Source organism: Hydra vulgaris, chromosome 02, assembly GCF_038396675.1.
Source record: "Hydra vulgaris chromosome 02, alternate assembly HydraT2T_AEP".
Lineage (NCBI taxonomy): Eukaryota > Metazoa > Cnidaria > Hydrozoa > Anthoathecata > Hydridae > Hydra > Hydra vulgaris.
In genome coordinates this window covers 51,064,628-51,083,013 of record NC_088921.1, presented here as the reverse complement: position 1 = coordinate 51,083,013, position 18,386 = coordinate 51,064,628, and the positions used below count along the sequence as shown (strand labels likewise).

Here is an 18,386-nt window from a genome sequence, read left to right as displayed (position 1 = left end):
CCTCTACTAAATTTAAACAATTCAAGGTACATCTAGAAAAGGCAATTAAACAACAGGAATAATTAATAAAATAGTAAGGAATATAACTACTTAAACAGTTTCTTCTAAAATTGTAGAAATAATATGTATCCCATTGGAAAAAGTCAATTTAACTTATTTATAGTATTTTTATAAGATTGTTTACATATATATATATATATATATATATATATATATATATATATATATATATATATATATATATATATATATATATATATATATATATATATATATATATATATATATATATATATATATATATATATATATATCCTTGTGTACTTGGATTGACACTGCGTAAATATATTGTGCATACTTCAAGTTTAAAAATTCTGACTTTAATTCAATCAGTTTTTTCAGAAAAAGAAGAAAAAAAAGAATAATGGAAAAAAAATGTTTTTTTTTGCTGTAATTAAAGTAATTCATATCTAGATAAAGCTAAGTGTGCAAAGTATGTAAAGCTAAGTATGCAAAAATATTTGTATGTGTATAAATAAATATATATAGATATATTACTCTTAACAAAAATTTTACTTTAAATCATTCATATTCACCCGTACTTAATAACATTTATTATCAAACGCATTTTTTGTATCCCCCCCCCCCCCCCTTTAAAAAACTGTCAAAAAATCGCTTATCCTCGCCCCCCCCCCCCCCTAAAGCATGACTAATTAATGGATTACCCCAAATGGAAGTGGCTGTCTGAGTTTGACTTAATTTATAGCATCTGGGTAAATATCTTATAAGAAGCAAATATCTAATAAGAAGCAGAAGCAGAAGCAGACAGATATCAAAAATGTCAACTTACTGGTATTGGAATCTTTGGAGGCAATGCATGAATCCCAAATCTGGTGTGTTTAAAAACCGGAGGGTATGGTAATAATATGTTTGGTAAAATGTTTTCAATTAAAGGATAGCAGAATGATTTGTAGCAAGACACATCTGTGAATTTGACCACTTGAAGCATGTACTTTGATCTCATTCTGCATGTGATTGCCATAGTTGGTTTGAAAAACTTCTCTGGAAACTGTGGCATTGCTCTCTGGTATTTGAAAAGCCATCACATACACTGGATATTTATATATGATTGCTTTACTCCATATTGATACTAAAACATTCATGGTATAACAGGAAATTATTTTTTTCCAATTCTTCATTTTTTTTCCACTTGCACCAATATGAGAACCAAAATGTTCATGATCAAAAACCAATTTACAAATGTCATGGGGAAAGAGAGCCGTTCTGCATTCACATGGATTATATGTTCCTTGAAGTTTAAACTAACTATTTACATGTCAATATCATATTACAGAAAAATATCAATTGATTCTTAAATAACTTTTGGATACCATGCATTTTCATCTGGTCCTCCATCTGACCATGACCCAAAACTTTTTTAGATGGTGTTTTGACAAAATTATCAAATTGTTTATCATCAATTATTACCATGACTGTAGGCATTTGATAAATCATGTTTTCCAGAACAGATCTCTATATATATTGGCCCAGAGTTCTTCGTCCCAGTAACCCAGATTATCTAAAGTTTTCAGAGATTTTTAATAATTCAGATCAATGTTAAGGATCAGTTCCAGCTTCATTAAAGCGAACGAATTCCTAAACAACATTAAAAAGATCAGTAGATCAGTAAGAAAGCTTTGTTCTTGACAACAGTTAAGTCGCAGAGTTTGAATGTCTTGTTGAATTTTCTTTTTACTAGTCATAAAGTTCTTCAATTCCTTTCCATTAACTTGTGAATAACCTAAACTTTTAATAATCATAGTTAATTATTGAATCCTTCTTTGCATTTGTAGTATAAGTTGTCCTCGATGGACAGTAGGGTGTACCAAAAAAAAAATAATAACTCTCAATTGTTTTTCCATTCTCTAAGATCCTAATAGGCTAAAATTACCAAAAAAACATTTTTTGTTCCAGTAAAAGTGATAGCTGTAAAATTTTATTTTTCAAAAAAAAGTCTAATTTTTTGTGAAAAATAAAAGTCTCTTACAAATATTTATTTCTAGCTTAAGAAGTTATTCTCTGGCAACCAGTATGAGGTTCTTTAATATGTTGCCCAATCAGTAGTCTCTAACAAAGTTCTGGATCAATAGGATAATCTTTTCTGTGCAGCAATTGACACATGTCTAACAGTCATTTCGCTTTATCTGCCATTTTAACTCTTCAACATGAATCTCAGCTATCCTATCAGCTCAGTAAGCTCCTATAAGTATGAATCACAACTTATAGAAACCCTGTTCAGTAAGCTCGGTTGACTTGCTAATAACTATGAATTATTATTAATATTATTAATATCTTTAAAATACTTTAAAATACACTTTCCTCCCGCCCCTCTCCCCCTCCCTCCTCCAAAAAAAAAAGCAATCGATAATATAATTTAACTATTAATGGATTAATAGTTAAATTATATTATCGATACCGCTATTTCATTTTCATCCAGATTGATGAAAATTAAATAGCGGCATATCTCCTAATAATTAAAAGACAAATAGTTCACATAGTTTCTTGTAGTCCTCGTGTTAAATATCTCTGTGGTCAATGGCCTCTTGAGGAACTTCCCTTTTAATATTGTTTAATTGGGGCTTCCCTTTTAATATTGTTTAAAAACAACTCAACATGTAACCCATTCTAATCAAACCTGATGTACTCTGTCTTATCCACCTCGTTCTGAGTGACCAACCTTTATATAATGTTACATATAGTGCTTTCTTGTGCCATTTTATTTTTTCATCAGTAAGATCCTCCACAAAATGAGAAATGTGTACCTCCAACATGTGTTTCCTGCAGATAAATCAGAACAGGGAAGATTAAGTACCAAAAAAGTACTTCAGTGTTGGAGTGTTGGAAGCAGTGATGTCACAGCATATAGCAAAGACCTGATCAACAATGTTGTAATACTCTCATATATTTAAGATCGCATCTGCCTGGTCAACTCTCTTGGAGTGTTCAGCTTAGATTACTCTAAGATTGATGTCATTTGTGTTGTCAATATCAATGATGTGTTGAATCTTGTTCTTGACATCCATTAAAAAAGAAGTGCACATAGTGCAGATCTTTAAATGTTTCACTCTTGCAGATAAGATATTCGCCAGTAAACCTTTGAGAACAAGCTACAACAGACTTAGTATATTTAGACCATAAAGAATTTTAAAATAGTTATCAGTATTTATTTATAAAACTGTATATCTGAGGTTTTCTGATGCTAAGAAGCTGGTTAAAATATTCTATCAATCAGCTGCCCATGACAGCTGGTTGATAGAATACTTTACAGGAAACAGTAGCTTTTTGGTATTAGTGATTGTCTTTCTCTTTTTTCTTTTATTTGCGTCTATTCTGACAGGATGACCAATGTTAGCCACAAAACTGATTTTTTTAATTGACTAAAGATGACTTAAATTGGACATGTTTTTTTTAAATGTTTATAAACATTATATGTTTGTAAACTATATGCCTTATATGTTTATAAATATATAAGGCTCAGGTTTGTGTATGTTTAAAAATGAGCATCTGATAAGCATTTTGTTGAGTATTACTTTAAATCATGCATGTTAATGAGCAGAAAACTGAAAATTTTGTTGGTGTTTATTTGATGCATGAAAACCATTTAATGAAGTTATTGTGCAAAAGAAAATATTTATAAAGAAGTATAGATGATTTTTTTCTTGCCCACAAGGCTTACGAGAATGCTCATGGTTTTGTAAGCTTAAGTATAATTATAAGCCTCTTAAAATATTTTAAATAAGCCTACCCGAGCCTGTTACAAAATCTCAGTATTCATATAAAAGCATGCATTACACTAATAATAATATTATTCACCTTACTATTCATCAAAAAACATTAAAAAAAACAACAAAAGAATGAGAAAAATGTCCTAAGAAATTAAATAATATTGACAACAAAACAATATTCATTTTCAAAAGATTTCATTTTTTTAAATTTTACAGAAATCACTTTTTGACAACTGATTTTGTTTTTTTGGTTATTAATAGCCTCAGTGGACTTCAGAAAATGGCAAAAACTTGAGAAATGTCCTCAAGAAGAAAAAATAATACCTTTTTCTGGTACACCCTTTTGCTGAGCTCTACTCTAAATTGCACATGTTTTTGAGCACAAATCTATTAATACAGGAATTCTTGATCAATGAAAACCATTTGATGACAACCCTTCCCAGGAAACGCATGCGATTTTGCCTTGTATGACCATATGCAAGTATTTTATTTTAGAAAACTTAGTCATGGCTGTTTGCAAGTTTTATAATATTAATCATTACAGAAAAAGTTTCAAAAACAAAAAAGTAAAACTAACAAAATAGGAAATAAAAAGAAATTTAAATAGGAAAAAAAAAAAAGAAATGATAATTTAAATAATTTGTTTTTTGTTTTTATTTTTGTTTCTTTAGAGTGGTTATTTTCAGCAACAAAACTAGATAACGTGAAGCAAAAAAAAAAAAAAGCTTCAAGTCTACAACAAAAAGAATGATTTTCCTTTATTTAACTTTTTTTATTAAAAGAGGAAAGCCAAAAGATAAATTGCAATGTGTTTGTAAAATATATTTGTATAATTTTAATGTAACAACAAGGGTTGAATTAAGCGATCGCGAAATGCAAAATCTGGAAAAATATCTGGTCTTCAAAATTTTAGTTTATGCAAAACCATGTTCCTTGTTTTCAAGGGGCGAATCAACTTTTATTTGTTAGCGAAAAAGTTATAAAAAATAAAACAATAAACTTATGACTACAAAAGTAATAACACTCTAGTAACTAACTGCGTTATAAAAGTAACAACACTATAATACTGTGATTACTTTTATTTTTTTACTTATTCATCTAGAAAAATAGAGTGGATATATTTAAAACTTAAGGAACTTAAACAACTTTATAAAAATGTAATGTATAAAAAGTTTAGCATTATAAAAAACATTACTAATGGCCCATAAAAATGAGTGTTTATTTTAAAATCAACTAATAAAAAATTTTTATTGGTTGAAAAATTTTTTATTGGTTGAAGTTAAATGACTTGTAAAAGTTTCCAAAGTTTTTAATAATATTTGAATATCCATTTTATTTTTTCTAGATGATTTGCTACTTTAATTAAAGTTTGGAATTACTTATGTTGTTTGAACAAAGAATGAACTTTAAAAGTTATAAGTACTTTATAAAAGTAATAACACTATTATAGTTTTATTACTTTTATAATGCAGTTAGTGACTAGAGTGTTATTACTTTTGTAGTTGTAAGTTTATTGTTTTGTTTTGTTTTTTATAACTTTCTCGCTAATTTGAAAACAAAGTACACGGCTTTGCATAAACTAAAACTTTGAAGACCAGATAATTTTTTCAGATATTTTGAAGCTTAAAAATGATGTATATATGTGTGTGTGCCTTACTTAGAAAATACACTGTAAGGCCTAAATGGTATAAGAAATCTGAATGTGATGAGATGTGTATCATTGAGAAACATACAACAAAAAGTTTTTTTTATATGCAAATAAGAAAAAATAAATGGTTACAAAGCAAACACATGACTAGTGGTATTTTAAAGAAATACAAAAAAAATGGGGACAGTTGCAGGGGTTAAACCACTGACATTCTGTGTTTGAAGATAATGCCTTATCCAAATAAGCTAAACGTGTGTAAACTTAATATAAAATAAATATAGTTATATAATACAAAAAGTTATATATAAAAGTATATGCAAGCATTACATAGACGTTTTCTTATGGGGACAATATACTTGTTACTAGGGATTGCGATTCCGCACACTTTTTAATCCCGCAGGATCCGCATGGAAATTTTTAATTTCTGTGCGGATCCCGCGGGATCCTGCATGGGATTGGTAAATTTCTTATGCACATTATAAAAGGTAAAGTGACAATTGTATTTTTCTTTCAAGTATTTCAGAAAAAATATACTCAACTTATTAAATTGATAAGATGAGGTAAATAAAGCCGAAAAACACAATTCATTTGTAAATCAATATAATTCTTAATACTTAATAAACAAAAAGATAAGCCAAAATACGTAGAACATCTTTTAGCTTTACGTAGAACGCCTTTTAGCTTTATTTATTTTTATCAATATCAAATATGAGAAAATCATTGTAAGAAATGCGCTCTTAAGAAAAAGACCTTATTTAAGGTATCATCACTTATTCTACTCCTCAAAGGACTGCATATATAATGTTCATCAAGTAACTATGCGCTATATCTAGAAACTTGCCTCTTACTCCGTTACTTTCATAGGCAGACATTTCTTGCTTCAATAATTTATCAAAGTCTTAAGAATCTAAATTTGGTATCTTCTTTACATTTTCTGTCCAGATTTTCTTGTCTTTCTGTATTTGATTTTCCAATTTTTTTTTCAGCGATAGAATTGTAGGAGTAAGTATTTGGGAATTGTTAATAGAATCTACAGTTTCTTTTTCTTTGAGTTTATTTTCTTTGTCTTCATTTCTTTCGATTGTATAAACTCTTATCAATATTTTTTAATTTCTTGATGCATAACGGTTCTTTTTGGCATTGAAAAAGTATTTTCATTTTTTTTTAATTTCTTGTTCATATATTTTAGGATTTTGTAAGTAAACTAGTAGTCCATTTAAATTCTTATTACGACGTTGTGTAAACCTCTCATGAAGTGCCGCGGCTAAATCTAACCTCAAAAGTGATGATTGCTTTTGTAATTTATCTAACATAAATTGAGAAGTTTTTTCCGCAGTGATAAGGTTCGATTCTCTGCTGCATAATAGTTCGAGACCAAGTTTTAGTGGTGCCAGGCAAACAATTAGGTCATTAATTTGGGACCATTCATTTTGGGTGAAACAAATTTCTGACCCAATATCAATTAAGACTTTTTCAATACACACTTTTAGTCTATGAAATCTTTCTAACATATCAAACATACTGTTCCACCTAGTTTTACAATCAAGAATCAACTTAAGCATTTTTCCTGTGTTCTTGTAGGATATACTTCTGTAAATATGTATCGTCTTTAACAGGAGAGTTTTTAAAAATTTTCTTTTAGTGATATGAATTTTTGCATTATATTGGCTTTTACAGAATCTGAGAATTTAACTACCATCGATCTTATAGTAATAGGTGAAGTCGAGAGCCGGAAACTTTGAAAACAAATACCACAAATCTGAATATGTGCAAAAACTATTAAATGTAAAGCCATCTTTAACAACCATGCGCAACACCATTTTTTCCATAGAAATTTTTTTCACGAAAAACATGTCAATTGTTCTGACCTTTTTCAATGGAATTACTTCTTCGTCTTCGCAATCAATGTATATTTTAGGCTCTAGTTCAACTGATTCATGCTGTTTTTAAGTTGAAGCTTTAAGTCTTGTTGTAAAACGTTTGATTTTAAATTGGTGCCATGTTTAGTTTTTAAATGGATTAATAACCCTTTAGTTGATCTTTGATTAATTTTTAAAATAGCCCAACATAACATGCACTTCGCAATTTCTTCTTTATCATTTTTTTTTAAATAATTCCATTTAAAAAAAATAATTCCAGCTTTAATTTGTGACATGCTTAGTTGGTACTTTTGTTTTAAAATCTTGATGTAAATAACTTTTAAAGTCTTTTTAAAAAGTAGTATTATTTTCTATTTAAGTTTATTTTAATTTCCTATTTTGTTAGTTTTGATATTCTTTGTTTTTGAAACTTTTTTCAGCAAAACATTATAAAACTTGCAAACAGCTGTGACCAAGTTGTCTAAAATAAAATACTAATGTGTGGACATTAGTATTTTATTTTAGACAACTTGGTCACAGCTCAAAAAAAACCTCAAGCATTTCCTGGGAAGGCTTGTGATGAAGTTGTTTTTTTTATTGCAAAATAAAAATATTTATGTATCAGATTTGAAGAACGTTTATTTGTCTTTTTTACAAGATTAATGAGAAAGTGCGCATTTTTGTAAGCTTAAGCATATTTCCGAGTCTGACTTTACTTTTTACCTAAACATACTTGAGCTCATTTCAAAATTCAATATGCTTATAAAAAGTCATAAATAAAGTATGCTTATAAAAAGTAATAATAATTATGCCTAAGTCATTCAACTTAGTTAGGCATCATTATTAACTTTATTGAAAACAAAACAAAAAATAAAAATAAATTTCATTACATATTAATCCAATATTGATGTAACGGACATTTATTTTCAAAATAATTAATTTTTTCGAATTTTGCGGCTATCCCTTTTTGGATACAATTTTTTTTTCTGTTAATTTTTAGCCTTAGTGGACTTTAGAGAATGGGGAAAAATGGAGAGGTATCCTGGAGAGAAAAAAAAGTATATTTTTGGTACACCCAATGGACAGCACTCTTCTTCATATCATGTAACTTCAAGGTTCTATCCTTGGCCTTAAACTCTTACATTAACGATCTTCCAGATATTCTCACATCTAAAGTGGCATTGTTCGCTGATGACACTACCATTTATTTTTGTCATGATAAAAGCTTATCATAACAAGAATAAAGTATTTGAGCTTGAAAAAGATCTCAGTTCTGCTACAGCACATGGCTCACAGTGGTTGGTGAACTTTAATTTAGATAAAACTCAATTTTTTTCAGCCAATCGCTACAACAATAATTTAGATCTCCCTATATTTATGAATGGTAATGTACTCGACAAGCTACCTACCCTTCATCTTCTAGGATTAACTCTTACTTCCAATCTTTCTTGGAAACTATATATCAAATCAATCGCAAAATTAGTATCTGCTAAGTTTTGTATTAGTATCTGCATCTCTTTAACAGGCTCGACACTTTCTTACTCCGGATTCTATTCTTTACCTCTATAAATCTCAAACCTCCCCTTTTATGGAATACTATTGCCATATCTGGGGCGGATCTTCTAATGATATCCTTTCTATTTTAAACAAGGTGCAAAAATGCATTGTTAACATAGTTGGACCTGCTCTTGCAGCCTTGTTGGAAGTTGGTAACTTCGAACTCTAATAGTGGTTGCTTGCAGCCTTGTTGGAATCGCAGATGTTAAAAAAAAAAAAAGTTTAATGATTCTTAAATAAAGTTTATTCAAAAAATTTAAAAAAAGTCATCGTTTATAAAGTCAAAATAATTTTATTTTTTAAAAAATATTTTTTATTATAAAAAATGCTTTCTTTATATAATGCATACTTATTTTATATAACATGAATAAAATTTATATAATATAATTTATATAACGCAAATTTAAAAAATTATATACAAGTTTCATTGATACTTGGAACAAAAATCATTACCAGTAATTTGTTACATATTTAAAACTGTTTTGCTTGTATAAAAACATTTGTAAAGATAAAAGTTTCTATGTTATTTATTTTTAATGCATACTTAAAAATCTCTTTTATTCAACGCATTTTTTATATGTTAAAAGACCTTGGTCAAATTGTCAAAACAAAGTATTACTTGTTTGGTCATATAAAGATGTGCAATTGCACATGTTTTTGACTGAGACTGTATATATATAACAACTTACTGTTTAAATCATTGAGTTCTTTTTGCAAAAGTAAATAATTATGGTGATAATTTTTTCTAATTGGCAACTCAAACCAGACAACCATTAGCAGTAGAAAACTATAATAAAAAAAACAGTTAAATTAGTAGACTTATGAAAATATCATATGAAAAATTTTTTTTTTTATGTTTCTTAAATGTCTTTTATTATTTACTGTTATTACTATTTTTGTTGTTTATTTTGTTATAATTTCTTTACATTGGCTAGATATTTTTTTGATTTTTGATTTAATAAAAAATTACTTTGAGTATTAGGATGAATTTTCATTAAAATTGCTATACAAAACACTAGTACATCCCTATTCAGAATATTGAGTGCAACACAGGGCTACAAGAATCGAATTTTTGAGGGGAAAGCCGTATAAAGAAAGATATTAGAAATGCTAACTCTGATAGGAGAAGAGGTGATCTAAATTCAAAATCTAATTCAGGCGATGTTATGAGATTTAGTTGTGAAAAAGAAAAGCATAATGCATATTAATATAAATCAACAAAGCTTACATATTTATATAGTTAAAAGTTAAATTACGTTATTAGTGCAATTTTTTAAAGTACCTCATTGTAATTAAATTTAATTTTAAACTACGTTAAAAATTTATTAAACTAAATAGCTATAACAAATATTACTTATAAAATTTTTTCCATATTATTTATTTCTCAAAAAGTAAAAGTTTTAAGTAAAAAAAAAATCAACTTTTTTTCTTATAAAAACAAAAAAAAAAAAAATTTCACAATTACAATGAAAATGTTTTTTACAACAATTAATGTTTTTAAAAAACATTCTAAATGTCTTTAAAAACATTCTGAATGTTTTTATTTTATTTTTTAAAAATAAAAACTTTCTGAATGTTTTTATTTTTTAACTGAAAAATATGCACGGAGCATTACTACATCGACTATCTTATAGCCTGACTCGCAACGGAGTGCTGCTACATTAACTGAGGGTTTGGTTTGGGCAGGCAGTCTATCAAATAAATTTAAAAAAAAAAACTTGCGCTCATTAAAATATATATATATTTATATATATATATATATTTATATATATTTTATTATATATATATATATATATATATACGCTGATACGTATATATATATGTATATATATATACGAATCAGCGTGGAAAATAATGGGCGGTCAACGGTCACTGACCGCCCGAAATGATTAAAATTGCTATTTTGACCTCTCAAAACGGATTCTTCCCGGTCAAGGTTGACCGGTTGAAAAAAAAAGAGTCACATAACGTTTGACAAGTTATCAGGATGTCTTTGAAAATGCATATACAAAAATTTCATCTGTATATTTCATCAAATTTTTTCAAATGTAAATCTTTGAAAAAAGCTTCTAAAATAATTTTATTGTTTGTACGCTAATTTAAATCGCTTTGTTAGTGAGTATTATAAATGACGTAAACTATTAATTTTTTTTTGCTTCACTTATCAAAACTAATTTCATTTTACCGGTGATGAAATCCATAACTGCTTTTTTCATAAATGATTGAAGTTCTTATTTTATTATTGTTTTAATAATAATATAATTTTAACTAAGAACATTTTTTTATTCCTTCATTTTATTTATATTTTATTTATATATTTTATTTGTTTTTCTAATAACCTTTTGCTGCTAATTGCTATGAAAAAAATGCTTCTATTTTTAATTTTGATTTAATTTATCCGTAATCAGCAAAACTTACAAATTATCGACTAAGAGCCGCACACCAAGCCCCAAAATAACACCAATAATTCATTTGCTGATGATAACATCGAAAAAATGTATGACTTTTATAATATGCCGTTACGCTATGCTGGCTTCACTGGGAGTGTAAATTATATGTTAGATGCTTGACATAACTTAGTTGATAACACTGTCAAATATTTGGCACCAGATAAAACTGAATTGCCTGTTTCGAATAGAAAGGTTAAGCGTCTTTTTTCTCTTATGAATAGAATTAAAACTGACACAAGAAATCTGAAAAAAAGACAACTGAAAAACCGCTAAATTTAATATGGATGTGCACTGATGAAACAAATAGTGAAGAAATTGATGTGAATCCTGCCATTGAATTATGGACCGAAGATACGTTGCGAAGGCTTACACAAGAAAGTCGTAAAATTTATTTAAAAAAAGTAAAGAAAAAAACTATAAAAACATTAATTGATTTAGAATCTTCATCAGACGAGTCTTTAGATTTAAAATCGCCTTTCGATAAAACTTTGTATAATGAATCAAATAAAACGTATCTTTAATAAAACATCTCCAAGTTTTATAAAACTTTGTTTTTTGTATCTTTGGGCATTAATTATAGTAGTATTACATAAAACGATACTTAATTAAGTGTTCAGTATAAATTATTTTGATATAATATTAAAATGTTTATTTTTTATTATTTTAAAAAATAAAATACAAATAAAAAAGGAATACGAGTTCGTTCATTTTAAAGTATGAAGTTATTTTTTTATTTACAAAGTTACGCCATGCAGAATAATTACTACAATGAAAATTTGAACCAAAAAAATCATCAAAAGCTAACTCTGTATTCGGTCAACTAAGGAATGCTTTTATCTATAAAAATGCACAAGTCTGGAAGAGATTTTACACATCGCTGGTCACACCTTATCTCAAGTATGCTGCTTCGGTATGTATTCGGTAATTCTTTTTCTGCACACAACATTGAAAAACTTGAAAATGCTCAAAATGACGCCAATAAAGAAAATTCCGCTTCTTAGAGCGTTAAAAATTCTGCTTCTTAGAGCGTTATCCAGCGAAGTCAGATTATCACATCTTCATCTCACCTCACTAAATAAAAGACGCAATCAAGGCAATTTAATCTACAACTTCAAGTTGTAAATTAAATCAATGATAATTTTGAAAATATTTGTTGGCTTAACACCAAGACGATTCCTGATCTTCAAAAGGTTGAAAACCATCTCTCAATTGAGGCTGAGCTAGCAGGACAGGAGTGTAGAGAAGTTAGAAAGCTGCAGAAATTGGCAGAAACCTCTTTATCCCTGATTTGAGATCTAGTAACCTTTCCTTTCATGATGTTCCACCATTCTGATGGAGAGATAACCTTCAGTGATTCTGAGAACATTTGCTTGGGGAACACCTCCCTGTCCTTCAAGTTAAACTTGTATAGTAAACCCAAGAAATCAGGGTTCCTGTCCTCTAACCATTCTGCACTGTTTTCATTATCATTATCAATGAAGGTTTTGTAATCATCTACATAGCGATGGTCAGTTATATAGGCCAAAAGATGAAAGGGTTGTACAGCATCTTGAAATCTCTTCTTTATTGCATCATAGTATATGGATAGCTCTTCATCCTTTATCAATGAATACCAGATATGAACTGCGTCAGAGAGATGACAAGAATCACTCTGCATCTTGTCTAAGGCAATCCCCAATTTTTTAATTTGACTAAGAAGACGACTTGCCTCACGTTTGATGGCTATATTCTCAATTACTCTTCCAGTATTGGCTGGAAAATCTTCCATCTTCTCTCCATATATCTCCACGTAGAAGTTATAATTTTTCTGGTATGTCTCAATGCAGGCAACTTGAGAGTTCCAGCGTGTTTCATTTGGCAGCTGAGGCATACATCCACTTTTTTCCTTTAACAAACCATGGGCCATATGCACATTTCTAAAATATTTCTGAACTTCCACAACCTGTTTTAGAATTGTTGAAAAAGAATTGCAAATGTCTTTCTGTAGCAAATTCATATAGCGTGCATTACAGCTATATGTTAACATATCAGGATACTCTTGTTTGATCAGCTCTTTCATTTTCTTCATCTTAGCTTCATTGTCAGTGTAGACAGCAAATACAAACTTATTATAATCATTTTTTATGCTAACTATAGCTTCATTGATGATTTTGAAGCAGTATTCTGCAGTTTTTTTTTCTGATCCTGAGTCAACTATGTTGTACAGATAACTCTTTTTTCCACCATAAAATGAGTGAGCAGTTATTGGGTTATTCTGAATACTAGACCATCCATCTTGACAAATTACCAACATGTCTTTGGTTTCCAGTTCGTTCTTTATACCAGCTGACAGATCATCATAGACTTCATTTAATAGATCTCCACCCAGTTTCTTTCGGCTTGGTGGGACATACCCAGGACAAAGAAGAGAGCAAAGTTTCTGAAACTCACAATTTTCCACTGAATCAAAAGACATGATGGAGCTGAAAAAAAACCGGGCAACTTGCTTGTCTATGGCATCTTTCTGATCATTTGATGTTCTAACTACAAAGTTATTTAAGTTACTACTTTTAAACCTTTTTGCTGGTGTGGAGCTGGACATAATAGATCCTTCGAAAATTGAAGTATCTGACTCATTTAACAAGAGGTTAATATTGCTCATTGAGCTTCCAGGTCTTGGTTCTTGTTCATCAGTGTCCTTCTTTCTCTTTTGATTCTTATTAAATACTATATTCTGATCATATCCATATCCTTTTTTCAATAATAATTACCTTTTAATTAGTCATAATTATGTTTAAATGTTTTCTGAAATAAATAAATCACAGAAAAAAAAACAAGCAAAGAGAATCCTTTAAATAAAATATTATTTTAAAAAAATCAAAAAACCTCGGTTTTTTTTGGGTTTTTTTAACTGGGTTTTTTTGGGTGGGTTTTTTAATGCCAACCCTGCTTTCAAGCAAGAGAGAGAAAACAAAAAACATACTAACTTTGTGCTAAATTTAGCACTTTTACTTAGTTTAGTCCTTATGTTAATATTTTCTTGCTGCAGCTTATCATTATTATTATTATCATCATTGTTATTATTGTTATTATTATTGTTATTATTACTATTATTATTATTACTATTATCATTATTATCATTGTCACCACATATGATGATGATGATGATGATGATGATGATGATGATGATGATGATGATGATGATGATGATGATGATGATGATGATGATGATGATGATGATGATGATGATGATGATGATGATGATGATGATGATGATGATGATGATGATGATGATGATAAACCCATACTGACAGCTGAAACATTCAAATAAGTTTATAAAAAAGTATATAAAATCTATACTTACCAAAATAAAACTACAAGACTTTTTAATAATCTTTGACAACAGTGCATAGTATTCATTTTTTATTTTACTTTTTTGAAGATAAATATTTTGATTATTAAGATATATATATATATATATATATATATATATATATATATATATATATATATATATATATATATATATATTTGTATAAACATATATACATATATTTATATATATATATATATATATAAATATATATATATATATATATATATATATATATATATATATATATATATATATATATATATATCTGCGTGTATGTGTGTGTGTGTGTGCCTATATATATATATATATATATATATATATATATATATATATATATATATATATATATATATATATATATATATATATATATATATATATACTAGGGTTATAATTTTTTTTTTTACTAAAAGTGCACATTAGAACTTCACATTCTCATCAATGATATAATATGTGGCCATGTTTTAACCAATTTTACACTCATCATAAATTGACCAATGGCCACAGATATATATGTGTGTGTGTGCGTGCGTGCGTGCATGTGTGTATGTATGCATGTATGCATATATATATATATATATATATATATATATATATATATATATATATATATATATATATATATATATATATACATACATACATATGAATATACACACATATATATATTATGTGTGTGTGCGTATATATATATATATATATATATATATATATATATATATATATATATATATATATATATATATGTATATATATATATATATAAATATATATATATATATATATATACATATGAATACACACACACAGATATATATATATAAACTTTTACTTGTTATCAACAATATTGTTAGGCTTAACAGATATGCACACGTATAATTATCAAAAAATATTTAAAAAAAGGATAAATGGACTCTTTTCATTTTAAGATCGGAAAATTGTATGTGTGAGTGTATGTGCACTTGTGTGTGTACAAATATCAAAGACAATTGTCTGAACATCAAGTTTGATAAGCATATATATATATATATATATATATATATATATATATATATATATATATATATATATATATATATATATATATGTATATATATAATTATGATTTTTTTGATAATTTAATTTTATTTTGTTTTTAAATTTGATTAAGATTTTATCTTAATCAAATATTAAGATTTTATGTTAACTTCATTTGAAATACATATATATAAATACTGTTTGCCCGATCCTTAAGTTGAAGTGTTTGCATCATCAGTTATAACCTAAACAACATCAGTTGTCTAATGATGAGTTTGACAAGCAGAATCTATAGGGAAAAAATTTATTTCATAAAATCTATTTCAAAAAATAAAAAAGATAATGAAAAAAGATAATGAAATAACGAATTTTCAAAAAATTCCTTATTTTATCTTCTTTTATTTTCTTTTTTCTAATATAAATTTAGAAATAATATTCAAAGTATCAAACCCTAAAAAAACAAAAAAAAATTTTTATTCAAGCAAAAAAATGTTGTTGTTTTTTTCTTTTTAGATAAAAAGTAAAAAATTTTAATTGCAAATAAATCTTAAAACAACGTCAAATCAATGATAAATTTTTTTATTAAAAACCTATCTAATTAAAGTTTTTAAACTTCTTTAAAACTTTAAAACTTCTTTAAAACTTCTTTATTTAAAAAAAATTTTGAACTTCGATAAAATAAAAAAAGTTCTATATTTTACGAATAAAAATTACAATGTCGAGAATTGTTAAAATATTTGCTTGGAATGCAGGCAATTTTCTCCCTTAAATTCCCTTTAATTTCGACTCGGCTGTTTTTCGAATCGATAACTTATAGCAAGATACATAGCAGCAAATTTTTATTGAATTGTAATTGGTCCGGTAAACCATTTAGCAAAAAAACCTAAAAGAAGAGTTTCACAGGCATCAGAAAAGACCTTTTTTAAGACGGCTTTTTAAACGATGCCCGTTGAAAGAAACTGATTATTAAAATTTCATAGGAATTAGATTAAAAACGCAGACAACAGCGGCGTATCTTTTCGTAATATTTCAAGCTGTCTAGCATAGATCGTCATAAGACGTAAAATATATAATCCAAATTCATTATATCATAGCCTTAAGAGAAAAAGTTTGTATTTCTTACGACTACGATTACATAGAACTTAATGCTGCTCGTGCGTGCGATATTTTTTAAGGAGCCTTTGATACAAATGCAAATGGCGAAACAAAAACACTGGATAGAATTTCAATAAAAAGCTTTTATGTTTTTAATAGAAGAGCTTTGCTATATTTTCACCTAAAAGAGTTTAATTGAATTTAAAGTAATTTTTAGTTTGGTATTTCTGACGTAACTTTTTTAAGTTACTCGATACTTTAGAGTCTTAAGTATCGAACAACTCAACAAAGTTATGTCAGAAACTAAACTACATGATAAAATTTATGAAGTAAATTAGTTGAGTTGTTAGATACTTTACATCAGTGGTCGGCACCATATTTCCATAGGGGCCCACTTGCAAAATTCTTGTTTTAGTTGCGGCCTACAGCAATAAATAAATTATATATAAAATAGGTTATATTACCTATATAACAGAATATAGTATAGAATTAGATTATAGAACTAATAATTGTATCAATACTAAATTCATACTTAAGAAAAAAAAACGCATAAAACCCAATTAAAATTTGGTGAGTATTTTGTTGTTGCAGCTAGCACAAGGTCATTCAAATGAGTGTCAGTCAGTCTTGTTCTGTAAACATTTTTTATTGTTTTCATGGCTGAGAATGTTTGTTCGCATTGGTAACCAGTGCCATACATACAGATAAGTCTATTTACATGTTTTTTAAGAACTGGAAAACGTTCCTTCATGACAGCATGCCAGAAAATAATTAAATTTTCACCAAAAGTGCCATCTTCATCTTTTTTTGGTGCCTTTCTTCTCAACTCGTCGTCACGTTAATTAGTTCATCCTCTGCTTTTAAAATATCAGCTTCTTCAAAGTCCTTTAGAATACTAATATCATTCATATCAAAGTCAAATGGATAACATATGCTTTTTTAAGTCTTCTAATTCATTAAATCTGTTTTCAAATTGATCATACAGAGCAGTCACTATTAATGAAAATGACGATAACATGTCCCTTGATGGTTGACATTCATTTAAAGTAGGAAAATGAGTACAACTACCAGATGCAAATTGAGTTTTGTACAAATTAAGTTTTGTCTTCATCACAGTGATGTGGTTGATCAAATCAAAACCCGCACACGGCGGCCTTGTAATCTCTTATTCAGAACATTGAATTGTGCTGTGATGTCGCAAAGAAAAGCCAGTTTACACTTAAACTCTTCAATAGACATTGTAATGAATGAAAATTTTTGAGTTACCATGAACTGCAGTACACTTGGCAAACACTCCCAAAATCTGTTAAGAATATTTCCTCTTGATAGCCACCTAACCTGCAAAAAGTAGACAAACATTTATTTTTGATTGTAATGGTAAATTATTTATTTTTTGTCTATATACCTCTGAATGAAGAAGAAGATCACCATGTTCATCTTCATTTTGTTCCATTAGCGCACGAAATTAACGCCGTTTGAGTGCATTGGAACGTATATGATTGATTGTTTTTACTACAGCTGTCATTACATCATCAATTGTCGCAACTTTAGCGCACAGTGCTTCCTGGTGTATCACACAGTGATATGACATAAATTTGTTAGGAAACTCACCACTATTTC

The 18,386-nt window shown here is 27.9% G+C and overlaps 1 protein-coding gene across 2 annotated transcripts in view; it reads right to left on the bottom strand.

Annotated features, from left to right (window-relative positions):
• The window catches only part of LOC100203658 (hexosaminidase D), a 50,637-nt gene extending 35,921 nt beyond the window's left edge, over window positions 1-14,716 (bottom strand). For both annotated transcript variants that reach the window (XM_065791301.1, XM_065791302.1), the window contains exons 1-2: window positions 14,643-14,716; window positions 9,539-9,636 (exon numbers count right to left, since the gene is read on the bottom strand). In XM_065791301.1, the coding sequence (XP_065647373.1) occupies window positions 9,539-9,636; window positions 14,643-14,698 (154 nt within the window). In that variant the 5' untranslated portion in view covers window positions 14,699-14,716. The remainder of the gene's footprint in view (window positions 1-9,538; window positions 9,637-14,642) is intronic.
• Window positions 14,717-18,386: the final 3,670 nt, after the last annotated feature.